A 26915-nucleotide genomic window follows, 5' to 3' on the forward strand; every position below is an offset into this window, starting at 1 on the left:
CAGGCAGCGTCAGTGACAGCGGGCGCTGCCGGCGGGCCGACCTGCGTCGGAGGCGACCTCCCTCCACCGCCCACGGGCCGCCGACGGGAGAACGGGCGCAGCCGAGCGCGGCGCCCCGACGGCGCGACCAGCGCCCCGCCCCGCGCGCCCGGAGGCCGGGCTGGGGCGGTCCCGCGGGGGGCGGGTGGACGCGCCGCGGCCCCGCCCACCCCCGCAGCCATGGCGCCCGCGGCCGGGTGCGCGGGGGCCCTGTGGCGGGGCTGCAATGCGCTGATGGCCGCCTTCTTCGCGCTGGCGGCCGTGGTGCAGGTCAGCGGCGCGCCCCGGCGGCGGGCGGCGGGCGGGACGGGGCCTGCGGGCCCCACGGGACCCGGCGCCGAGCTCCGGGCCCGGGCCCGCCTGCGGTGCAGACCCACCAGCCGGCGGGGTCGCAGGGGCGGGGGCAGGAGTTGGGGCTCGTGCTTCCGGAGCCCACCTTCTCCCCCGAGACGCAGGTGTTTTTCCCGGGCCCCCCCGCCCCCAGGTCAGTGGCTGGCCCAGCGGGTCCCTGACGGGGGCGGGCGCAGCAGCCGGCGGCGCCTTCCTTCAGGGGCTGCCCGCGGGTGCGGCTGCCCGCAGCTCGCCTCGGCCTGGGAGCGCACCTCCAGAGCTCCTCGAGGCCCCCACGCCCGCCGCCGGCCCCTCCTCGCAGCGCTCCTGGCCCCTTGCGACTCGGGGCCGGGACAGCACCCCAGCGCTGGCCCGCGGTCCCGGCTCCTCCGCGCTGCTTCACAGGACCGTGGGGGCGGGACGGCCGCCCACCTGCCGCGCGGCCGGGAGCCGCCTCCCAGCGCGGTCGGCTGGACCCGGTCTTACTCCCGTTTTGTGTCCTCCGTGCCTGCCGGGTGCTGTCGCAGCGTCTGGCATGTAGCAAGTGATCGGAGGACGCAAAGGGCAGGCCCAGGACGGGAGTGGGTGCTGACAGCGCGTCTGCTAACGGCTGGTATTTTGGCTTTCCAGGTAAACGATCCCGACGCAGAACTCTGGGTGGTGAGTACGCGCTGCTGCCCTCCGTCTGAAATGACTGTGCAACTGCACCACACACAGTCGTATCTATTGCTGCCACCCCCTCCAGTTTGTGTACTTAAATACTCAGAAATCAAAGCACTTGTAAGCTCTCTTCCCTAAAATATTAGGGGGAAATGGGTCAGAGAAATAAGGTAGTGTGTGTGACAATTCAGAATTTTCCAGAGACACGGTTTTTCAGCAGTATTCCCTTTGAATAAAATGGTCTGAGGATACTGTTTTTGAGGGCATCTCTGAGTAGAACCCTCAAGGTCAACTGAACCACTCTTCATGAGTTTCTACCCAGATATTCCAACAAACATCTCACCAGAAAAGGTTTAAGGCTTAAGATTTTTGGTTTTGCTAAATCTGTGAGTAATATAGAAAGTAACTGAAGCCCGTAAAACCTGCAATATACATTGAACCATTAAACCATTTGGAGAAGGAATCATTCCACACATTTTCTGAAATACCGATTTTGTCCAGTTTCGTTCAGCACAGATACACAAGACCTCACAATATCACCAATGCGATGATTTTAGGTTTTGGGATAATGTCAACCATGAACGTATTATCAAGTGAAAGCATTGGGAATTATAATGCAAAATTCTAGTCAGGTTTTTCGTGCAGAAGTACACTTCACATTGTCCAGATTTACTTCTCTGCTCCAAATAAAATTGCCTCTTCCTCAGCACTCTAGCTTGTATCCTTAGTTCCAAATATTATTTCCCTGCAGACAAGCCTCCATTATACAGTTTAATGTTGAATTTACAAAAGACTGCTAGATACACCCACCTGTATGTCACCCTGGCTCCTCAAACACACCCAAGGTCCTACCCAGCATCTTTCCCTCCAAAGTCCACTCCTGACTCACCAATTTCTATTCTCAGCAGATTCATTCTGAGTCACTGTCGTTCAAAACCTGTCATCCGGAACATCTCTCTATTCCTTACCACTGTCTGACATCCCCTCAAAAAAAACAAAACAACAAAACCCCCAGTGTAGTCTAATTACTTACCTGTACAGAACTTGTGCGCTTTACCTTTCACTTCAAGCTTAGATGGCATAATATGAATAAACCCAGCTGTCCTCCCTCATTCCCAGCTTAGCTCTGCATTACCTCCCACATGGACCCTTGTAATGGCTTCTTAGCTCTTCTAGCTGCCTCTAATCTTCCACTGAGAACACTTCCTATATTTGGCTCCCTACTTTGAAAACTTTTGTCACTTCTCAAGATGTTACTTAGTTTTACGGCTTGTTCTGTTCATATGTTTACAATATACTGAAGTAAGATTTTAGACCCTTTAATCCAGGGGCGGGGTTCGTCTGGCCATCAGGTCAGAAATCATTTGGTCTGGCCCTGCCAAGTCCTCACCAAAGAGAAGCAGCTCCAGCCATCACATTAGGGGTGAGTTAAATGTTTGACCAAATATAGCAGGGTAGTTTTTAAGCTGATAATTTTGTATGGCCCAGTAATGATGTTATATCCAAATGGCCCTTGGCAGACAAAAGGTTCCCCACCCCTGCTTTAATCTATTAGTCACAGATACCACATATACTTGAGCGCACATTTTAAAAATCTCTGCCAAACATTTCTTATGTAAAGCACAATTAAATATTGTATGGTCTGTGTGTGAAACTCTCCCTCTCCTCAGTGGCTAAGTCATGTAGATTTTCACAGGGGGAAACTAAACCCCCCACTGCTCTAAGTGTGGTTCTTGGAAAACAGCAGCAGCCTCTCCTGGGAACTTATTAGAAAAGCAGAATCTTGGGCCCTACCCCAGAATTCTAGAATCATATCTGCATTTAATAAGATCTCCAGGTAATTCATATGCACATTAAAGCACAGGAAGTACTGGTCTAACCCTCAGTAGCAAGTCTATCCACCTGTGAGAGATGGCCAGGGACATACCAGTAATCATTAGGGATGAAGTAGGAAAGGCAAACAGAATCTGTATAATCCAGATGTTCTCTCTCCAGAGTCGACAGACATGTTTTCATAAGATGATGAGCCTGGTCTTATTGGGCACATCTGATTGATCGTTAGTAAACTTGCTGTGCTCACTTGCAGAGATGGAATAGTGGGCTGGATGGTCCTCGGTGCCAGACCCAGCAGGGCCATCTGATTATGGCTACTCCTGCCCTACTTTTCAAAGATCACTTTCTTTCATGCAAACGGGGAAAGGCCATTTGGGCAGGATGTTGCTTGGGAGAGATTTAGGAGGTCAGAATGTCTTGAGACCCAAACTCTGCTCAGTGCTAGATGAATGAGCCTTTCCTGGAATAGCCTACGGTCTAGGAGGAAAGCAGATAAAATTATGACCTGATGTGGTAAGTGCCATAAAAACAGTTAGCTTGGCCAGCGTGGCTCGGCAGTTGAGCATCGACCTATGATCCGAGATCTTGGTTTGATTCCCTGTCAGGGCACATGCCCTGGTTGTGGGCTTGATTCCCAGTAGGGGGCCTGCAGGAGGCAGCTCATCAATGACTCTCTCATCACTGATGTTTCTCTCTCTCTCCCCTCTCCCTTCCTCTCTCTGAAATCAATAAAGACATATATTTTTTTTAAATACAAAAAAAAAAAAAAAGGTTACCACTTCAACAGTTACTGAAACCCAAGGTAAATCATGGAATGTGATGGCCACTGACATCTTCTTCACTTCCTCAATACTTCTGAACATCTATGTTGGACATAATTCTTAACCCACATGACTTCCTCTCCTTTTGCTAACAGGTTGTGTATGTGGTTCCTGCAGTGCTGACCTTGCTTGTTGGACTCAATCCTCTTGTCACAGGTATGAACCTTGGATTCTGAATGGAGATACTTAATAAAATGCTTGTGAATGAATGGCTGTAAAACACAGGCTTTATCCTATATTTATTTTGTAACCTACTTCTCGGATTCCTTACATATGTATCTATCCTAGGTGGGTATACATGTAAAAAATTCACTCAACATAGCTGGTTTGTATTACCCATAGGGTACCTACCTCAGTTATGGGCAAAATGTAGCTGCTTTGCTTTTTATGGCCCTAAAAACTCCCAACAAACCTTAAGTTGGACAGTTTTATACTATAAAACAGCGCCTTAGAAAAAAATACATTTTACATTACTTGCTAACATTTTCTTATTAATGGAGAATATTACCCTGCAAGTTACTCTTTACTTTCTTTAAAACAGCTTCTACAAGTAGGGCTTGAAAGTTCTCAGGGCCTCAGAATAAAGACCGAGTCCTGCCTGGGTGGGGGGAAAACTCCTGTCCCCTAGGTACATGGGCTCCTTGTATAGGCCCCTAGAACTCTGTCTGCATCTTTAAAGTGCGTAAGTTAGGGACCCATTCATTGCAAGCAAGGAAAAACTAAACTCACATGGGCTCTAAGCTAAAAAGTAGATGTACTGGGATACTTGAGTGGCAAGGCAACGGTGTGCTGGCTTCAGGCACTGGGCTCAGAATTTACACTTCTCTGTACACAGTTCCACCATCTATTGCACTGACTTTAGTCTTGGGCTCCACATGGTAGCCTGGCAGCTCAAAGTTCACATCTTCACCACACTAAGTCCAACAGAATGTAGAATCCACTTCTTTGATGTCTCCACAAGAGTCTCAAGAATTGAGTCATTGGCCCTTTGTCATCTGTTCATCCTGAGCTAAACTGCTGTTGCTAAGGGAAGATCTTGGTTAGACCCACCTCCTGGAGTGTGGGAAAAGTGAATTCCCAAAGAAAGTAAGGGAAAGGAGATGCTGGACAACCAAAATAATAAATGTCCACTAAGTTTATAATTATGGCTTTAACTTCTGTGATTTCCCTCAAAATAAAACAAGACAAAACCCAGCCAATTCTGAAAGTTTGTCTGAAAGCAGACTACAGCAAAGCAAATACAGAGACCATTTTCCCCTGGAATGTGATTCTGTGACCTGTGCTTTCAGGTAACCTTATCTGGAGGTGTGTGTCTGCAGTACACACATTCTGTTGCATGGTGTGGGCTGCCATCCTGGCGTACTACCTGCTGTCTCACACACAAGGGAACATCTTACACGAGGAAGAAGGCAGGTAAGCACCGACTTTGCTCTCTGGAGGGGCCGGGAGGAACTGAAAAATCTTCTGTTCCTTTACAACACTCTGTCTGTGCAGTGATTTAATATCTCCAACCACACCATGAAGTGCAGGGAAGGCATTATCTCCTCTACAAGTTGCAAAACTAAAGAAATGATGGAACCACACTCAAACCCAGCACCATCTAGCGCACTCCATGATCACTTCTCCTGGCAGCCATTGCATATCCCATTATATTACCATCAGGCAGTTGGACTTGGTCCCCTTATAATGAGCAAGGGTACTATACAGTCATAGTTCAGTCTAATCAGGTGAAAACTCCATCAGCACTGACTCAGTTCTGGTTCAAGCCCAAGTCTTATCTCCAAGTGTGACCAGTCAGTCACCTCAGAAGTCAACCTCCCTCCTTCAGCCTTGCCCTGGCATATCTCAGTCTCCCTTTGTCAGGGCCATTTATTATTAACTCACCCTTTGCTTCCTCCCAGCCTTGACTTCCCAGCCTAATAGTTGGATTCCTCTTTTTTTTATCCCGTTGCTAACACCTGCCAATAGGGAGACTTACACTGTAAGTTAAGCATCACTGATGAGGCGCTGCTACATTAGGCCCTAATCTTTGGAAAGCTCGATCAGGTTGGGCCCCTCAATGGGAACGTAAGCCAAATGGGTTGAATCACCTCCACCTGCATGAAGCCTACAAGGTATGGTGAACTCAAAATGGGGCTTCCAGTGGTACTATGACCAATATAATTATTTTCTAAAAGGTAAGTGCTTTTTCAGTGTATGTTTTTAATTGATTTCAGAGAGGGAGAGGGAGAGAAACATTGGTGAGAAACATCAATGTGCTGCCTCCTGCACACCCTATGCTGGGGATCAAGCCCAAAACCTGGCATGTGCCCTGACCAGGAATCAAACCGTGACCTCCTGGTTCATGGGTTGACAGTCAACCACTTAGCCACACCAGCTGGGCGTTAAGTGCTTTTAATACTTATTTCTAGCACATGCCCACCCCAAAATTAGTCTGGTTCACACTACAAATCATTTCTCTCCACAAAGATGTGACGCAATCTCCACAATATATGCTCCAATTATTGACTTGTGCTCAATCTGCCTAACACTGGACACTATAAATACAGTGTAAAAAGCATACCTGGCAAAGCTGAAGATTTCTTGGTTGTAGTATTCTCCCGTGACATGAAGTGCTTTAGCTGTGCTTTTTATTGGTTTTTGTTCACTTCTAAGTTGGTGAACAGTCATGGAGTTCCTATCTGCTTCACAAGACGGTATTTTTATACAGGGATTTAAACTGAGAAAAGTAATGTACAAATCATGCCAGACTTGAAAATATTGTATAGATGCTGTATATCTTGGGGGAAGTCATTCAGTAATCAGAAATCAAGTGTCCTGGAGATAATGGGACGATACGCATCTCACTTGCTGTCACTTCAGAAATATGAAATGCATGCTATTTTACAGGGAGCTGTCTGGTCTGATGATTATCACAGCATGGATGACTCTGTGCCACAGTTCATCAAAGTAAGTTTTCAAACCAGATGTGCTCAGGGTTGATCAGACCAAGCAGGTTAGTGAGCATACTGAAACACAAATAAAAACTGTAACCTTTTGAAAGAAAAGTTTCCTACCCTAAGGAAAGCTAATAATAGTTGATTCAGGGTTTCATGATCATTAATGCTTTCATGAATACCAGTTTCCTACGTGGCCATGTAATCACAGGGAGTTGGCAGTGTAAAGGATGCTCTTCAGGGAGAAGGAAAATGATCTCAGGAGGAAGCTTGGAGGTTTAGGGAAGAATAAAGAGCAACATTTTTTAAAAGTGTGAGTACATATAAATGAACATTAACTTTATAAAACGATGATGTTTTGTGGGCTTAAACAGATAAAGAAAAAAATATATAAAAAGCGTAGCATGTAAGTTAGAAGGGGATAAATGAAGGTATAGTGTTCGAAGGTCCTTACGCTGTCTAGGAAGAAGTACCAATTTATATTAGGCTTTGAAAGTCAGGGATTCATGTGCTAATCCTTAGGGTAACCACTAAAAGAAAAGAATGAGTATAAAGGCAGGAAAAGAGAAGGGAAAAAGAAAGAACAGATGGGAAGACAGGAAGCCGATATTTAGAAACCCAAGTATATGAAAAATTACATTAAATGTAAAAGTTCCAAATATTCCAATTAAGACTTGAAATTTTTCAAAGTGGATAAAAAGGTTAAAAACCCACTAAACACTGCTTACAAAAGACAGCCCTTAAATATACAGAAAGATTGAAAGTCAAAAGATGGAAAAAATGCACCATCCAAGCACCAACCAAATGAAAGCTAGTATAGCAAAGTTCATTTTAAAAAGTAGACTTTAAAGCCAACGTTACAGAGAAAAAGGACTCTCCTGTGACTTTTATTTCAAAATATTCACATATACAAAAGCAGGGAGACTAATATAATGCATCAGCTGTACCCATCACCTAGCTTAAACAATTATCAATGTATGTCCAATCTTGTTTCATCTATATCAGTTTTCTCCACACTTATTTTGAAATAAATCCTAAGCATATTGTTTTATCTGTAAATATTTCAAAATGTATCCTTAAAAGATAAGCACTTAAAAAAAAACAACAAAAAAACCCCACTCTACCATCATCGCACACAAAAAAGAAGACTAATTCTTCAGAATTGAGTTTTCCAGTCAGTGTTTACATTTCCCCAGCTGTCTTGGAAATGTTTGCTCCTCTGTGCTCTATATTTCCAATAAATTGGCGATTAGATCTAGAGGCCTGGACAGATTCTGGTATTTCTACTGTTACTACTAAGCAAAACTACTTCCTGGGTAGTATTATGTACTTCCATCATAATATACATAATGCCTAGCTGTTTCTTTGTAATGTTGATAGTCTTTGTGATCATTGCCTAAGTCCATTAATTCATTTGCATTGCAAAATGGTGCTATTCTAACTACACCATTCCTTGATTAGCTGAAAACTTCTACAAAGAGAAACTTCAACTTATCAATTCTTTGAGATACAGATCATAAAAGGAAAAATGAGTACTGTTGTTTTAGTAGTATCGTTATAAAGTTGTGGGTTACAACATAGTTGATGTTTTTTTCAGTCCATTAAGTTATCATCTTTATTGATGCTTCAACTGTTCATCTTCAACCAGTGGCACTTATATGAATAGGTTTGGATCCCGAGTTTTTGACATAACTTTAGTAATCTTTTATTGCTCTCTGGTATGACAAAATGTTCCAAGAAAATGTTGTACATTTAATGCCCCAGGCTGGAATCAACCATTTTCCCAAAAACCCCCGGTTACTTTTGGCAGATAATGGTATTTTAGAGGTCACAATCCAGGCATGAGTAGTGCTCGTTGCTACTGGATTGGTCATTGGTTCTTTTTAGTGGACAGAACTAGGAAATTCACATGTATGTGCAATATGTATATATTACACATATGAAGACAATTTTACATATGTACTTAAAAATATCTTATGAGTTCCTACTAATGCTAGCAATTCAAGAACACAGATTTTCATTTAACCTTATCGGCAATCTTACATCTGTATTTCCTTTTAATCATGTCAAAAAATATCTAGTCTCAATATCCTCAACATAATTCATTTGACTTATCCCACACTACAAACACAACCTCAGAACAACAATGATTACTGAACACAGATTTTTTTGGAGTTTTTGTTGTTGTTGTTAAGGAATAGCCCTCTAAGGGATGTATATTCAAATTACTTGGGAGACTCTGTGTGCTAATGCTAACAAGTGAATACAGTTTAAGTTCATTTTACTTTCATTTCTAGGGATAACTTTATTAAAAAATATATTTTGTTTTGCCTGGCCAGCGTGGCTCAGCGGTTGAGCATCGACCTATGATCCAGGAGATCACGGTTCGATTGATCAGGGCACATGCCCCGGTTGTGGGTTCGATTCCCAGTAAAGGGCGTGCAGGAGGCAGCTGATCAATGACTCTCTCATCATTGATCTTTCTCTTTCTCTCCCTCCCCCTTCCTCTCTCTAAAATCATAAAGATATATTTAAATATATATGTGTGTGTGTGTGTGTGTGTGTGTGTGTGTGTGTGTGTATATATATATATATATATAGTTTTATAATTATGTAAAATATCTACATGGTCCCAAAATAAAACTTATAAGACAAAGTATATTCAAAGTATTCTTAGCTTCTTGATTCCCCCAAACCTATACTCTCCCTTTTTCTACAGGTGAAACTTTTTTCAATTTTATCATTTATCCTTCCATGACTTCTTAATGGAGCAATTATGTGCATTTATTTGTATTCCTACTCGATAAGTGGAGGCATATTATACACAACTGTCTTCTCTGATTTTTCCGTTACTACACCCTAGAGGTCATTCTGTCATATAGAAAGACTTTCCTCATTCTGCTGATAGGTCTATAGTATAGCTAGTCCTCATGGGTTTAGACTGTATCTAATTTTGCTATTAAATATAATATCAGCATAGTATAGTATATTGTCAAAATTCTGAATTTTTACTAATCGGATAGTTGAGAAATGGGTAGTTTTAATTTGCATTTTTCTTACTAGGAGCAAAAGTGAGCATATTTTCATGATTAAGAACTATTTGCATTTTTTTAATATAAAATATTGTTTTATCACTGTTTCAACCTGCTTCTCTCTAAGGTTGTTAGTCTTCTCTATTTTTAGAAGCTCTTTATATACTACAGCTATTAACCCTTTGTGACATAAGCTGAAAAAAATTTTTTTTGCAGTTTCTTACTGTCCTTTTACTTTGCTATGAAAATGTTTGGCTTTTAATGTAACCAAATATCAATCCTTTCCCTTATTGCTTTTGGATTTGGAGTCACTGGAAATCTCTTTCCTCTTAGGTTGTAAAGAAAGTTTTCTTCTAATACATGTATGGTTTCATTTTTACATTTAAATATTTGATCTATTTAGAATTTATCCTAGTGTGATGGTACAAAGAATTGATTCAGTATGATCTTTTTTCCTTTTGGCTATCTGGTTATTTCAGTACCACTCACTTATTAAAAAGTGGATTTAAGATGTCATAGAAAGACACTTTTTAATGACTAAAGATTCATTAAATCAGGAAGTATAATAAACCATTATATCAGATAATAAGAATTCTAAATTTGTATATAACTAATAACATAGCCTCAAAATAGATAAAACCAAAATTGACAGAACTAAAAAGAGAAGTTAAAAACCTACAATCATCTTGGGAGGCTTTATGAGACTTCTTTCGGCCACTAACAGTACAAGAAAACAACAACAAAAATCAAAATAATAATAGACGATTTGAGCTACACAATAGAAATTTGACCTAATGGACATATACAGAACACTAGCACCAAGAAAGGCAAAATTCACACTCTTTTCAAGTACATGTTGAGTATTTACCAAAAAAAACTGTATGCTGGGCCATGAAATAAGACCCAACAAATGTCAGAGAATGTTCTTTGACCACAGTGCAATTAATCTAGAAATAGTTAACAAAAATAATAATTAGACAATCATTGTATGTTTGGAAATTAGGAAATACACTTCCAAATAATATTTGGGTAAAAGAAATCATATGGATTTTCGAAAATATTTTGAACACAGTAAGGAGAATATTAAAATTTGTGGAATGCAGCTAAAAATCATACTAAGAGAGAAAATTATTGCCTAAATACATATATCTAAAAAACAAAAAAGGGTGAAGCTAAGTTTCCAAAAACTTAGGAATTCCCCAATTCAAGAAGTTAGAAAAAGAATATCAGTTTAACCCAAAGAAACAAGAAAATAAACAAAAGCAGAAACCAATAAAATGAAAAGTCAATGTGAAAAAGAGAGGATTAAGTAGGTCAAACATACATTCTCCGAAATGATCTGCAACATTGATTAGCCTTGGCAAGACTAAAAAGGGAAAATAAATTTGAAAATGTAGACAAAAATGGACAAATTCATTGAAAAATACAATATATCAAAACTGACACAAGAACTACTCAGAACAGTCCCATAACTATTAACAGAAACTGAGTCCATAATTTAAATTTTTCCTAAAAGAAAAACAATATCTAGACCAAATGGCGTAACAGAGAATTCTGCCTAACCTTTAAGAAATAATGTAAAATTTCAACAAACTCTTCCAGACAACAGTAAAGGAAGAAACACTTTCCAATTCATTTTATTAGGGCAGAATATTCTTGATACCAAAACTCGATAAGAATAATACCAAAAAAAGGCAATTACATCGCAATCTCACTTATGACCACAGATGGAAAAATGTTAAAACATTAGCAAATTAAATTCTGCAATATATAACCCAATCACCAAGCTGCGTTTATTTTAGGAATACAGCTAGTTTTAATATTCAAAAAGCAACCAATGCTTTCTACATTAATAGAAGAAAACAAACCATCTCCTCAATCTACACAAAAAGAGCATTTGATAAAATTCAACATCCATTCACGATAAAAGCTCTTAAAAAATAGGCATACACGGTGAGACTTTCCCTCTGAGATTAAGAATGAGATGAGGTTAGTCACTATTGAAACTTCCACTCAACATTGTTCTAGCTATTGTCCTAGCCAGTACAATAAGGAAAGAAAAAGAAATAGAAGGCCCAAAGACTGAAAAGGAAAAATTAAATTTCCAATGTTTCATGGGTAACATAATTATATATATAGAAAATCAAAAAGAATCTAAAAAGTTATTTGTATAAGCGAGTTTAACATGATTGCTGGATACTAACTCAATATACTAAAAAACAAATGTACTTTTATCAGCAAGTAACAAAATAACAACAAAAAGTTACCATTTATAACATAAAAAATCAATTCCCTAGGAATAAATCTAGCAGACACATGCAAAATATCTATACACAAAACTATAAAATATTATAGGAGAAATTAAAGACCTAAATATCAAAATAAGGAAGACCTAAATAATTATCCTATGGCAGTATAGGCTAAACTTATTACTGGCAAAAGGATAAATTAATGAAACAAAACAGAATCTAGAAACAGATCCATCCATACAGAGACCCTTGACTTATGATACAGTGACACTGCAGGGTAGTGAAGAAAGGCAGTCTTTTTAATAAACAGTGCTGGAGCAATTGAATATTTGTACCAGAAAAAAGCTGAACCACCCTTACCTTACAACTTTCATAAAAATTAATTTCAGGTGGATTACAGATCTAATATGAAAGCAAAACAACAAAACTTTTAGAGAAGATAATATTTTCAAGACCTTGGGGATGGAAAGTTTTCTTAAACAGGACACAAAAATCATTATGAAAAGATCAATTTTAACACTGCTTAATTAGTCATCACTTCAGTTCTCAAAAGACATCACTGAGTGGGAAAAGCTATTTGCAGCACATACAAACAATAAGGATTTGCATTAAGAATATATAAATAATAGCAACAGGCTGTATTTAAATACAGTTTTTAAAAAGGGATCATACAAAAGAGTAATATGTATTTTACCAAATTCTATCTTTATACTTGTTTCCAAAGCAATCTGTAATTTTTATTGAATTTTTACTTATACTAATTTTTGTGTCTTTATAGGAATCCAGTTGGTGGAAGAATTCAGTTGGCTATTGCCACTATAATTGCTCTTTTCCCATTTATGGCATGGGTGTACATATATATTAACAAGGAGATGCGTTCCTCCTGGCCAACTCACTGCAAGACAGTAATTTAAATGAAGAATCCTGTTCTCAGAATGAGAAATCTCAATTTTTTATAAGCATAGATTTTATTTTTTTAATCCTAAGAACTTGTTAAGGCTGACTACAATACAAGATAGGGTTGGATGGAACTAGTAAGAGACAGAGTCTGACATTCTATTGTGTCATAGTATGGTAGAAAAGGCAGTTGAGAAAAGGTTAAGAAATATGAATTCTAACTTAGCTTCCTCACTATCTATGTGACTTGGGCAAATAAAGAAAACCTCCTGGTGGATATTTCTTTATCTGTAAAACAGGATTAACACTAGATCTACTTACACAGTTGGGAGGATTAAACTAGATTATATGAGAGCACTCTGGAAATATAAAGTGCTTACATAGGGCTACACGTGATTAGAGGGAAGAAGGGTTTGGTTAATTTGATAGAAGTAGATGTTCTAATTTCCTTCCATTTAATTGGTACAGTGCCATGAACTAAATGAGCAAACATGTCTGGAAAGAAAGGATAGTTAGAATAAAGGAATTTGGAACCAAAAAGGAAACAGGGAACATTAATTACACTGTAAATGTAAAAGAAGACCAAAATTTATACACATTTAAAAAAAAAAGAATGTCAAAACCCTGGAGTGAGACCAGTTTAGAACTATCCTCTCCAACACCATAGCCACTAGCCACGTGTTGCATTGAGCACTTGAAATGTGTCTAGACTGAGGAAGTGGGGTTTTTTTTTCCATTTTAATTTAAAAACATATCAATTCAGCTACTAGAAAACTTATGTTTAGGACACTAGTTTTAAGTGTGTTTGGAATAACCTGGGTACGTGAATCTACTTCTTCAACTGCAAATTTTATATCTAAGTGTAGATCAAGTATTTCCAATGAAGTCAGTGTCCAAATGGATGGATTTAAGTACAAAATATATATACCAGATTTTAAAGATGTATAAAAAATGTAAAATTTTTATATCAATTACATGTTGTAATATTTTAGATATATTGGGGTAAATAAAATATATTAAAGTTCATTTTATGTGTTTCTATTTACTGTTTTAAATGTGACTGCTAAAATATTTTAAATTACTTATGTGGCTCATGTTATATTTCTGTTGGTCAGTGCTGTTTTGGAGCATCTGGATGGCAATCTTTTCACATAGGCTAGCATCAAACTCCGTAGTCAAGACACTGGTTCATGAGACTTAGGAAACATTTCATTCAAAAAGTATTAGCACCAATTGTATGTCAGGAGAGTGAAAATGAGCCTGGTAGTTTGTCTCTATTTTTATATCCTTTAATACAATATTAAGTCTTCTGTAAATGTTTGTTATAGGAGGTATGCATGTGTTTTATTTTACACAATGGCCACTGGACAGTCAGAAATTCTTGATCAAGATTTAGATAAGGTAAAAGGAGAGGGGGAAGCTAGTTGCTATTAAAGCAAAGTGAAATTCATTTTAAGGGTTTCAGTATTCCAGTGTGTATTTATTCTGTATATTTATGGCTTTTATACCTTTTAGGATAACTTAAGAAATGGACGTATTTGCAAATTCTATATAGAACCAACCCATCCTCCATGTCATGTTTGATTCTGTGCTTAAAAGACAGTAACGTTCCAACTGGAAAAAAAGAAGTAATGTTCAAGTACACTTTCATCATATCTGCATCTCCCATAACACACTGTGAATTCTGTGAATATATAGTTCCTTTTAAATCTCCATAAGTATATAAAAGGAACTTTTGGTAGAGTACCGCCTTTAAAAAAGAGCATTACTGAAATTACTTTTAAGCTCTACTTCTCAATTGAAGTATTATTAGTAAGTTTAATTTTCTATTATCAAAACCTGTCTTCTCGCCCCAATCTTTTTTCTTCCCATTATCACTCTTGTACACCAGCCTCTCATTATCTACTGCCTGGACTCAAACACAAACCTAATCATATATTGCCCAGCTCTGGAGTCTGAGGGCTCCTCACACTGCATGGCAAGTTAAACTCGAACTCTGCTGGCCATTCAAGGCTCTTCCCACATAGCCCTCGCCTAACCTTTTCCTGCTTTCTTTCTTGCCCTACCCCAGCAACTTCTGGTGACTGCTCATGGCACTACTGGCATCTCCCAAACTCAGCATATCCTTCAATGCCTCTGCTTATGCTCTTCCATCTATGTGACATGCACTTCCGCACCCATTTAAACCGTGTCTTTCTTCTTGAAGTCATCCCTAACCCCTCAAACAAAAGCAAATTCCTACTCCACATTCCCACAGTCCTTCCTTCACACCCTTATATTTAGGGAGCTGTCTCACCATCAAAAAGTTGGTGAGCGCAGGGAGTACCTTACAGTCACCTCGGAGGTAGGGTGAATAATGGCCCTCAAAGACATCCTGGCCCTAATCTCCAGGAACTATGAATGTTACCTTATATAGCAAAATGGAGCATTGCCCTAACACCATCTCGATCTCAGCCCAGTGAAAATAATTTCAGACTTCTGACTCCAGAACTGTAAGAGAACACATGTGTTATTTAAGCCACCAAGTTTGTGGTAATTTGTCACAGTAGCCATAAAAAACTAATACACCTGTAACCCCCATGCCTAGGTACTCAGCAGGCACACTCATGTTGACCAGTATTGGTTTATGTCTTACTGTTTTTAAGCCCTGAGTCAAACTTTCTCTTCACTTACAGTACCCATTTGCCATCTAGTAAAGGTTTCTGCAAATAAGCCTTAGCACATATGACAACTGAGTTGAATATGTCCCATTTATTTACAAAAGGAGTCAAAGGTGAATTCATTTAGCCTCTATCCTCATACAGCACTAGCTGGTGGCCCAAAAAGGCCCCGTTAAGCAGGCACACAGCTACACTGGCCCTTGGTTTTGCCTTAGGTGGAATCACGAGGGACCACATAACTTCTCTGAAGGCCCTTCTGATAGCCTCACTCGGGAGGGTACACATTCACCTAGTGAATGCGAGCACCATTCATTTACCTGGGAAGTAACATGATAGTTTTGGTCTACAAAATAGGAACACAAGCCTATGAAAGTACAATATGATGGATATTCTGAGAAAAAAAAAAAAATGTCCAAAGCTCATTTGCATGGGAGGGTTAAAAGGAAAAGCTTTACCTGAGCTTACTTTTTTATTATGAATTTTAAGGTACATAGCTAATAAATAAGCATATTCTCCTTGTAAAAAGTTAAAATTATGTCTCAGGTAAGGCTAAAATAAAGTCTGTTTTGAAGACTACCCCTCCTCCCCCCTTCATCTCCTCCCTGGTTCTTTCATGCCACTTTCATTCATTTTCTTTCCAATTTTCAGCACTGGATATATGACCCAGAAATGACACTTCAGAATGTCTGATGAGCCAACACACACTGAAGCCATAAATACCTTGTTATGCCAACAGAATACTAAACAATGAGACTGAGGATTTAGGGGTGGGGTAGGGGAGCAAAAGCATAAAGCTAAGTCATCCTCATTCTATAAAGACAAAATAAATCAGACTAAAAATGGAAAAGGTTTTTCCTTCTGTAATTCATAATTCTGTCTGTAACTCGGCCTCTCCCTTTCAAAACCATTTTGTCAGGATAGACATAAACTGTGCCAAAAGCCTGGCTGTCCGGAGCTGTTTCAATAACCCCTTCCAAGTTAACATGGTGCACACCAAAAATATCCTCAGAGTAGCCACCATCATGAGTGTGACCGGCGAAGAAACACACCACACATGTATGAGACCAAATGACCGTGAGCGCATCTTGGTAATTCCAGGCCAGGCATACAGTGTCAGAGGCCTCTGGGTAAATGGGAAGATGACCTGTTAAAGAGAAGAGAGTTATGAGCCAATTAGGATATACCACTTTCACCGAAATAAATGGCTAAAAACTAGTACTCAGGAAAACTGTGTATTGTTCCCTTGTTATGGACTCAGACCAGTGAGGCTTCACACACATGAAGAACAGGTCATCTACAGCCACGTCTCTGGAGCGTAAAGGAAGGTGAGACAGTTCACATACAAGGGCAGGGGCCACAGTAGAGAGAGAAGCCTTGTGAGTCCCAGGATATACACACATCAAGGGAGACCGAGGCATCCTGCTCAGGCCAGCGCTGCGCTGGAGTCCAGCCTCCCTGACTTTCCTAAGTACAGGAGTGTTTTACACACACACGCACACAGGCACTCATAGATAAAAGAGTTTAGGGATGGACCATTGAATTACATGTCAGTTTTATAAATACTCAGTGTTTTATAAAGGACTGATTTATGCCCCTTTAGACCCTCCAGAACGAGATAGCCACAGCCATTTTACAGATAAGAAAACAGGGTGGGGTGACAGTGGGGAATATTCACACTAGGTCCCACGGGAGATTTGTGGAAGTAGAGCCAGGAGATTTTCAAATTCGATGCCGCAAGACATACATGAGGCCACATCCTGTATCAGGCCACCCTTTCACTCTGGAGTACAGATACAATAGCTCACTGATCTTTGTTTCTTCCCATGAAATCACTTTTCTCTGTTACTGTTTATTTTTACTCTGAATACTTTTATTCTGCTTAATACTAGTGTGTACTATAAGTAAAAAAAGAAGGGGGCTAATAGTGCACACCTGCACGCACACACTCAGCCCTCTTCAAGCTGCAACAAGGGCTAAGGGTCCAAAGAGGCTATGTGACTTTCCAGACCCAAATGCCACACTGGATTCACCTAGTAAATAAATCCCTGTAGCACTGGACACAATTAGTTGCTCCCTTCTTGAAACACTTGGCTTCTAGCACTGTACTAATTCTCTCAGCTACTAATTCTCTCTCCTTTGCTGGTTCCTCATTTCCCCAGTATCTTATCAGAATAAGAATGCTTGGTTCTTGGGATTCACTTCTGTCTACACCTAAAGACTTGGTGATCTCTTAGTAACGTACATAGTTTTAAATATCATCTGTATTCTTTCAGCTTCTACGTTCATACATCTAGCCTAAACTTCTACTCTGAATTTCAGATTCATTATGTCCAAACTGCTTACTCAACATCTCTGCTGATGTGTAACAGGCATCTGAAGTTATTATTTTCAACCTTGAACTCCTGAACTCTCAACCCAAAATCCCCTCCTGCTTCAGTGTTCCATATCTCAGCTAACAGCAATCCTATCCTTCCAACTTCATGGCCATAACTTGAGAATTTGGCAAAATGACATCTGAGTAGCCAAAAGGAGAGTGAAAAAGCAAAATCAGAAAATTTTCAATAGTCATTTTAAACTTTGTCTGAAGCACTGAGTTGTTAAAGGTTTGTTCATCTAGTTTATAAGCATACAGGAAAACAGGAGAAACTTAAGACACTGATAATGTAGGTAAGTGCACTGACATAAAAATAAAGAGAATACAGGATAGCATGGGAAAGGGGCTGGGATACAAAACATGGGCTCTCTCGTCTCAGTTCTGCAAGTAGCTTTATGATTTTGGCTATGTAGTTGAATCTCTTTTGGTTCAGTTTCCTTATCTTTCAAATTAAAAGGTTTTACTATGTGATCTCTAGGTCCCTTTTAGCTCCAGTATTCTCTAAAATAACAAGTACAACCTCGCAGTGAAACACTAAAAACCAGAGACAAGTCAAGAAATATCCCAGTTTTTGAGGCCCCTCATTGCAAAGCCAAAATAGGGTCACATCATGCCAATAACCTGAAGGTCCCTTACATTTTCCAAGCCTTGAATGACACTTCATATACTGATGTCAGTAGAAACACTCCTAACTCCATCTACATGTTTTTACTATGTCAGTGGAAGATAAGTGAAAACTACATATGTAGATAGAAACTTAATTTTACATTAACTCTCTGAACAGCCAGTCATTTTCCAAGAGTTTTCACGTTCACAATTTCATTTGATCCAATATTGAGAAAACTGCAGTTTGTAGGTTGGACATATGCCCAGTCACAGAGCTCAGAGATATGAGCCAGAAAGGCATCCTGTCCTTGTGACCCTTAGTCCAGTGTTCTCATCCATATGCCACATCAATTAGATCCCCAAAACAAGGGATCTAATCTCAGCCCCCAAACCAAGTACACGAGGCACAGTGCAAATCCAAATTCAGTTGTGTATACACACGTGCACACAGTCACATCTGCGTGCACTACAAGCATCCCAGATTCCTATAGTCTCTGATGGCAGTATGTCTGTCAAACATGATTCTAAATAAAAATAATCATCATGTACGTGCTCACTGCCAGGTGTCTCTCACTTGTCCCTGTTATATCGGCTTTGCCCCCATCCAGGCAGCAGGAGCCTCTGTTTCGTGGCCACTACAGCTGAGATTTGGTATGGGGCCCAGAATGAATTTTTCACTTAAATATTACTACATAAATTGATCCCATATGGAGAAATTCTACCATGAAATCTAAAAGGTCAATGCACAGGCTCTAGTGTTTGGCAAAATGTTTTTATTTTATAATTCAATTCTTCCCTGACTCAACCTTAAATGTTCATCTCATATTTAGATTCAATGAAAAAATTTAAACTAAGCATTCATTTTATAGAAAGAGGATATCACAATATAAATGTTACTAGTATTCTTTAAAATATAACTTTTCCTATTCTCTAAAATGCTAGTATAAACAAATCATTTAAATACTTACTCACGATCACCACCTTTTCTTGGTTTGTGTCAGCGAATGTAAGGACTTCATTCAACCAATTCAGTTGTTCTTGGCTGAATCCTCCATTAAACTGGACAAACTGGGGCTCAGGAAGTCCTAAAATGAATTCTGTAAGTCAGATCCATCAAATATTTTCTTCTCATTAGTGCATTCAAACTTATCTAATATGGATAAGGTTATACTTTTCTTCAGAAACATTTGGCAGCAGTTGACTTAAAAAAGGAAACCACAAGAATTTAGAATATACAAATCACACTACCTTGCTCTCAGTCTTGATACTCTTCTGCTGAGTTCACTAGCTTCCTGCTACACTGAAAATAAATTACAGACTCAACTGTGTCCATTTAGCTCCTGCAAAATCATCCTGCACAGTGGCCCTTTCCTGCATTCAATGCCAAAGTCTTATTGTGCTCAGTGCCTTTGCATTAGCTTTTCCCTCTGTCACAAATACTCTTCCCAAGGTCGACTCCCTCCTGTCATTTAGGTTTCTGCTTAAATGGTTTTCTCCTTGGAAAGGCTATCTATAACTACCTAAACTAAAATAGCCCCCTTAGTCCTACTTTATTTTCTTGGTAGTATATGTCATTGTGGAAATAATCTTGTTACTATTTCATTTACTACCAATCCTGCCCACCTACTTTTCTTGTTCTCTTCACTCTACTCATTAAAAAAGTGATATTGTCAGTAGTGCTTACAGTCCTAAATAGCTAAATTCCAGAAAAAGTGCTCAGTCCAACAGGCATTCAGATAGCTGTTAAATAAATCTTGAGCCAACAGCAACCACTCCATGCGCCACGAGGCTTGTGAGAAATCCTGACCCTGAACAACAGCGACAATATACTTTTACCTTAATCATCCATCTTCCTGCTGAATAAAAGGTAGCTGAAGAATTTAAAGACAATGTATTAGATTCTCAGCTCAAAGGAATAATTCACCTTGAGGACTATTCAATTCCCTATTTGGATTGTGCTCCTTCAGCATCTTCAGACACTGCTGGTATTTTGGAGAAGTCTGATCCACGCCCAAGACACTCAAGTCATAAGAATCGAGTAAAATGAAGCGGAATTTGGGGAACGGTACAAAATGATAAGCATAAAAACTCCCTGTGGGCACAGTCTCGGGATGCTGTTCAATCTGGTCTTCTAGAAACTTTGTGTTCAGTTTAGAGTTTGTTAAATAGTCCCTGCTGAAGTTATAGAATTCATGATTTCCCCATGTGTGATGAACTGGAACTTTAAGCATTTGAAACACGTTCATAACAAGTTCTAGTGACTTTTCAGATGCTTTATATTGCGCGTTATAGCCATCGATGATATCTCCAAGCTGAAGTACACAACAGGGTGGATGACTTTCTTTATTCCAGTGTTCAATAGCACCCCGTAAGTGAAGAAGACTATGTCTGTAGTACCTTCTTCTGTTTCCTTGGTAATTATAGCCATCTTCTAAATTAGCATATTGAATATCTGCTATAACTCCAAAGGAGAAGAGATGTTCTGAGCCCTCACTCACAGTTCCAGGACTGGGCTTATCATCCATAACCTCCGAGCAGGTTTCTGAATAAAGTAAAAAAGATAAGTAAGTTATAAACATCTTCATTTTCTAAATGGTAAAAAGGATATTAAATTTTACAGTTAATCCACTAAGTAGCTTGGTATACAGGAAAGTGCATGGGCTTTAGAGTCTTAGGTCCAAGTTACCAAGTCCCTGAAATGCTTCAATTTGTTATCTGTAAAATAGATAACAATAACCTATATTCTTTAGAAGAGTAATTTACAAGAATAATATCCTATTAATGAATAGGCATGCTAATTCTAGTAAAGTCAAATTTGAATCGGGAATAATTTGTAATTTTTAAGAAATATATGCTAGCTTTCACACACACACACATGCACAGAGGCACCTTCTTTCACAAACAGCAATAATTCTATCAAAATTTCAGATTTTTTTTGTTTTTTTTAAAAGTCATACATTATACTCATTCATTGTTCTTTACACATTAGATTCCTGCTATGGGTTATTTTGTGTCAGGCTGGATCTTTTGTCTTTTGTTGGTGGCACGTCACTAGAAATACGTTTCACATATTTTATATCTGGAGTAACAGGGTGAAGATATGAGAGGAATAATTTTAAACAAAAAAATCTGGCAAAGCCTGGCCGGGCATGGCTCAGCGGCTGAGCATCAACCTAGGATCCAGGCGATCAGGGTTCGATTCCCCGGCAGGGCACATGCCCGGGTTGTGGGCTCGATCCCCAGTCGGGGGCGTGCAGGAGGCAGCCGATCAATGACTCTCTCATCATTGATGTTTCTATCTCTCTCTCTCCCTCTCCCTTCCTCTCTCTGAAATCAATAAAGATATTTAAAAAAAAAAAAAAATCTGGCACAAAAACTATAACACTGATGTGACTATTTTCATTTTGAGAATAGTGGGCCCTGGTTCTTCAATAGTTGGGATATTAATTTCAACCAGCTTTTTAAAAGCTGACTGTTAACTCCCCTTCCTTACAACCAAAACTGGTATATGAAATTCTGATTGTCAATGTTCCGATCAAAGGTGGTGACAACTCCACAACTGGCAGTAAAGGCCAGACTTCAATCTGACTCATTTGAGAATTAGGGGCTTCTTTTCATTCTACAGCTGATGACCCTAAAACATATTTTCTATTTGATCCACCCAATTATGAGCTTCAGCTACTTTCCTTTCTTCCTTTATCTAGTTGGATATAATTATCCCTAAAACAGCACCAGAAAAAGAGATCCTAAAGCATGGCCCAGTGTTCTTATACTGGGCTTGGGAGTTTTTCCATTTGCTCACTTTTCCTGCAGTCCCCACCTGAAACCCCCACTAGACACCAGGTAAGTCTGTATGTGCGAGGGGTGGCATAGATGACATAATCGGACTTGGAAGGCAAAGAACTCATACAATTACAATAAATACAAAACTCACCTAAGGTAGCTGAAAAATCTCCATTCGATTTCAAATATTTGTGATTCCAAGTACAGATTAATAGGAGAATCAAACCAGAAGGTAATACAGCAAGGACATCAGTGGAATATTAATTACCAAAGCTTAAGAGAAAAATGTTTCTGGGAGTACTTTTATCCCGTCAAATGAGCTTGTTTAGTTTTAACTTGAAACTTAAGAGCCTTTAAGGCAGGGGTGGGGAACGTCCGGCCCGCGGGCAAGATCATTTGGTCTGGCCCTGCCAAGGCCTCACCAAAGAGAAGCAGTTCCAGCCACCACATTAGGGGAGACTTAATTAAATGTTTGACCAAATACAGCAGGCTAATTTTTAAGTTGATAATTTTGTATGGCCCACATATGATGTTATATCCAAATGGCCCTTGGCAGAAAAAAGGTTCCCCCCCCCCCCGCTTTAAGGTAATAATGCATACTGTGGAATTCCTAGACAGCATTTAGTCCCAATTAATTTGATCTTCTCTCAAGAAGAGAGCATCCATTCCCTGTTCTGGTAACAGCACCCCAGTGTCTCTCTAGGTATCTACCCAGTTCCTCTCTCTCACTTCATGCTGTTTGAGGTGCAGACATGTGACCCAGGCATGGCCTATAAAAGCCCAATTTTCCTCTGGTCAGTCCCAAGGGTCAGCCCTGGGACTTTTGCTGGAACTACTAGCAAAAGTATTAGAAATACTTCTGCTAAACTGATTAACTAAGGCTGAAATTGCTGGGGGAAAATTAACTGAGAAGAAATCTGACTGATGAAAAGAAATAGAGTCCTAGGAACATTAGCTGAATACCTGGATCCACCTGTCCCTGCGAGAACTAATCTTGGTCATTTAGTTGTAGCAGCCAATACAATCTCCTTTGAGCTTAAAGACTAATTGAATTGGCTTTAAATTTTCTACCGTGTGATTCCAATCAGACACACTTTCCACTGGAACACAGCTCAGGTTAGGGAAATTCATGGATATACTAATATTTGCCAACTTTTAAAGAAAGTTAAGCAACACAGCAAGTACCAGCAAGGACCACACACTTCAAAGCAGCAATGTGTTCTGGAGTAGAAAAGAGACCCAAAATGCTGAATATATATGGCTTTTAAAATTAAGATTTTGGCCCTGGCCGACTGGCTCAGCTGGTTGGAGCATCGTCCTGTGCAGCAAAAAGTTCCAGGTTCTGTTCCCGATCTGGGCACATACCTAGGTTTCGGGTTAGATCTCCGGTCAAGGAGCGTACAGGGAACAGCCGATTGATGTTTCTCCCTCTCCCTCGCAAATCAATAAACATATCTTCAGGTGAGGATAAAAAAATAAAAAAAATTAAATAGGAAACATGCAATTTTATTATAAAAAGAAATTATTTTTAAAAAAACCAGAAACTTAAATTCATATTGTGATTTCTTTAGGGAAGGAGGCAAGGCAAGAGGGAAGGACACAGCCACATTCAAGGAAAATTAGTGAGGATCACAAGTGAGTAAGGCAGGGAAAAACAAACTAAGTGAACAGGGAACTGATTCTCCTGACTAGTTCCAAGTCTTTTATTTTATGGCTTAGGGAGATGCCAGGGATCTTAGAAATATTGGTCCCAGTGGACAGAGAGCTCAAAGACACCTCTTATTAATTTAGAATTAGTAAGATTCTAATGCCATGGAACTTTTTCAAAATACCCCCCTGCTTCACCTAATACAAAAAAAGTGGGTGAGCAGAGAATGGTAATTGTTGAAGTTAGCACTGGGTACATGAGGTTTATTCTCTCTACTTTTATGTGTTTTTAAATGACTACAATATAAAGTTTTTAAAAAGTATTCAAAAGTTCAGAGAAAATAAAGTCTGGAGGAATTAGAACAACTAGAATAACTAAGGAAATAATTTGCTTTTGGAAAGAAAGGGAAATACCAAGTTCTGTTCTGAAAGTTTTGCCTGCACTATATGCTGTTATCTAAAGCAAAATAATCCTCATCAGTTGATGTGAGATTCAACTGAGTTACAATACACAGTAATTTACTTTGTAAGTCATAAAGCACTATATGTTAAGAATATTATTTTTTAATTACATCTCTGAAAAGATGTCTGCCTGGTGAACCTCAAAATACCTGAAACATTTTATAGAATGGAATAATGTAGAAAACTTTTCAAGTTTTTCTCCAAAAATTCCTACAAGTCATGGTGCAGGAGAAGTAGCCAGTGTTTTATGAAAATCGCCTTGGGCATCAATGATTTTTAAGAATAGGAAGAAATACCTAGAGATGGTTAATTGCTGAAAATTTGCTCTAAGATGATACTAATAAAACTTCTATAATAATTAGGACTGGCAGAAGGCGGAAGTTCCTTAAGCATCTAGGAACTTGTGAAGACAGCCCTACATTGAAAAGAGTATTTCCTTTATACTATTGTCAAAGATAAAGAAAGGGGCGGGGGTGACAAACCCAGAAATTAGTAAGGAGAGACTTTAAGGGGAACTACTGCAGTAGAGACATGCTGAAAGCCTAAGCCGGAAGCATGGTAAGAAGTGTGGGGTAAGCATAGTTTTTATATGCAGAGTACATGGGATAGGTGGCTGTGGAAAGAGGAAGGCAGGGGGGAAGGTGGCCTTGAAACTTAACTGTGCTAAATGCTGCAGTAACAGCAAAGTCGAGGCAGGACATTTTTGTGGCTAAGCACATGGCACGGATGTCTGCACCCGAGATGAAGCAAAAGAGTTCCAGTGCAGGAAGGTGTTCTGAAAGTTAGGCCTACCTGTCCTAGTCAAAACAGCCTAAAGCAAGCACAAAATTTGATCAGCCCTGTCACATGATATTATCTGTGTCCTATCTCTTCCAAGAAAGGTATCTAAATAGAAAGAAAATTAAAAACCTCATTCGGGGATCTTGGTGGTTTGATAGTAGTAAGTGATATGTTTACACTAGACAATATTTTAGATATCTTTTAACACTCAAGTTTCATAGGTCCATGAAATCAAGCTCAGAGGTGTTACTAGCAACTCATCCAATGCATAGTTACAGAACACCTACTTTGAGTCAGAACCTGTTTAAGAAGCTAGTATTTTACTTAACATTGTAAACTTAATATGAAGAGATTGTATAAAAATGCTCTGGTAAACAAATAAAGGTAAAGCTATTAAAAGTCACCCTGGTAAACAAAATTTAACAGACCAGCTAAAACCACCTCTGAATTCAATTTTAGTTTATATGATGCGTCTGATCAATTAACCTACAATGGAAAAGGACCAGCAATAATTTCCCATGCTCACTGCTTGAACAAACAAGGTGCTTTTGGGGCTTTTTGAGAATCTGAGAAAAAAATTCTCCCTGGGCAAACAAATACGCTGAAATACGCGGGTAAAAAAATATCTCACTACCCACAGGCAACTCCAAGATAGAAAATTTAGTTTGATTAAAAACGATTTGAAGTGCTGAGCAAACATTTGCTTTGAGCAGACATTCCAGTTCAACTTTGCACTCAGAAAACACGGGTGATGCTAGACTCCAACTTGACGGTTCCAGGGAAGCCGGCCAGGCAATGCTCACGCGGCAAACACCGCGCTCCGGCCCCGGGCCCCGGGCCCCGGGCGCGGGCCGCCGCCGCGCAGGGGGAGCCCACCCGGAACAAGCCACGCAGCGGCGGGATCTCAAGTTAGAGAATAGAATTAGAACGCGATTTTTCTCCTTTTTCAGTAGTTTGCAAATCCACCACGGAAGTGGGGAGGGGTTAAGATCAGAGACGGAGACATACAAAGGCAGACGAAATGCATGCGAGTTAAACTTTCAGAAGGAATGAGGAACAAACTTCGGTCTGCTCTTAGCCTCATTAATGGGGCTGTGCCCTCCCCCCGCAAAGCATCCCAGACGAGGAACTCGACAAACTTCAAACCACGGGACGGAAGGCGGCCGGGGAGTCAGCGAGGGCAGGTTAAAAAACGGAGGCCCAAGGAGAACGCTGAGGATGGGATATGACGCAGCACATACGACTTCGTCCTGGGCAGTCACTTACTATTAGGTTACATTCCCACCGGGGAGTAACTGGGAGCGCCAGGCACTGCAGCGTGTCTGACTCGCCCCTGCTACCCTACCCACTCCAATTACCCTTATTAGCAATTAAAAAATAAAAGTCAAATTAGTTCAAGTGCAAAGGGTCGGCTCGGAGGTGCACAGGGGTGGACAGCCTCGCAGTCCCATCGGCGGGCTCCCACCTAGGGCAGGAGGCGGGCGCCCAGGGTGGAGGGGCGGGGGCTGCCGGGTCTGGCGTGTCCGCGGACCGCGTTTTCCTCTTTCCGAGGCTGGCGGTGCCCAGCGGTGCCCGGCGGAGCCAGGGGCTCCCGGCGCTCAGGGCCGTCGGGCCTAGGCCCAGCCGCGAAGCCGGGGCCCTAGGCAGCCCCCTCCTCCCGGGCCCGCTGCCCACCTCTGCCCAGCCCGCGCCGACCCGCCTCCAACCGCGAGCAGCCACCTACCGCGCGCCAGACCGAAGCGAAGGGTCGCCAGACAGCCGCTAGGCGACACCGTCACCATCGAGCCGAGCGGAGAGAGCGGCCTT

General features: G+C 40.4%; 2 protein-coding genes across 3 annotated transcripts; one reads left to right on the top strand and one right to left on the bottom strand.

The window, feature by feature from the left end:
• Positions 1–219: 219 nt before the first annotated feature.
• On the top strand, positions 220–13843 carry TMEM220 (transmembrane protein 220). 2 transcript variants are annotated; one of them, XM_087825847.1, is made up of 6 exons: positions 220–309; positions 1000–1149; positions 3779–3839; positions 4973–5096; positions 6573–6632; positions 12679–13843. In XM_087825847.1, the coding sequence occupies exons 1-6, from the start codon at positions 220–222 to the stop codon at positions 12812–12814; spliced, it is 621 nt and encodes a 206-aa protein (XP_087681973.1). In that variant the 3' UTR covers positions 12815–13843. The 2 variants fall into 2 exon arrangements, with proteins under 2 accessions (XP_087681973.1, XP_087681972.1); XM_087825846.1 differs by having other exon boundaries at positions 1000–1029.
• Positions 10491–26910, bottom strand: ADPRM (ADP-ribose/CDP-alcohol diphosphatase, manganese dependent). Its single transcript, XM_016222469.2, is given in 5 exon segments — positions 10491–16314; positions 16317–16601; positions 19406–19522; positions 20362–20979; positions 26833–26910. Coding segments are annotated over 5 exon segments (1107 nt in total). The 5' UTR covers positions 26891–26910; the 3' UTR covers positions 10491–16285.
• Positions 26911–26915: the final 5 nt, after the last annotated feature.

This window comes from Miniopterus natalensis, chromosome 17 (genome assembly GCF_054644295.1).
Source record: "Miniopterus natalensis isolate mMinNat1 chromosome 17, mMinNat1.hap1, whole genome shotgun sequence".
NCBI lineage: Eukaryota > Metazoa > Chordata > Mammalia > Chiroptera > Miniopteridae > Miniopterus > Miniopterus natalensis.

Excerpts from the sequence above, each read along its gene's own strand:
- TMEM220 (XM_087825847.1), top strand. The coding sequence starts at position 220 with ATGGCGCCCGCGGCCGGGTGCGCGGGGGCCCTGTGGCGGGGCTGCAAT. Across the intron at positions 310-999 it reads CGCTGGCGGCCGTGGTGCAG|GTAAACGATCCCGACGCAGA; the intron begins GTCAGCGGCGCG and ends TTGGCTTTCCAG. Across the intron at positions 3,840-4,972 it reads ACTCAATCCTCTTGTCACAG|GTAACCTTATCTGGAGGTGT; the intron begins GTATGAACCTTG and ends CTGTGCTTTCAG.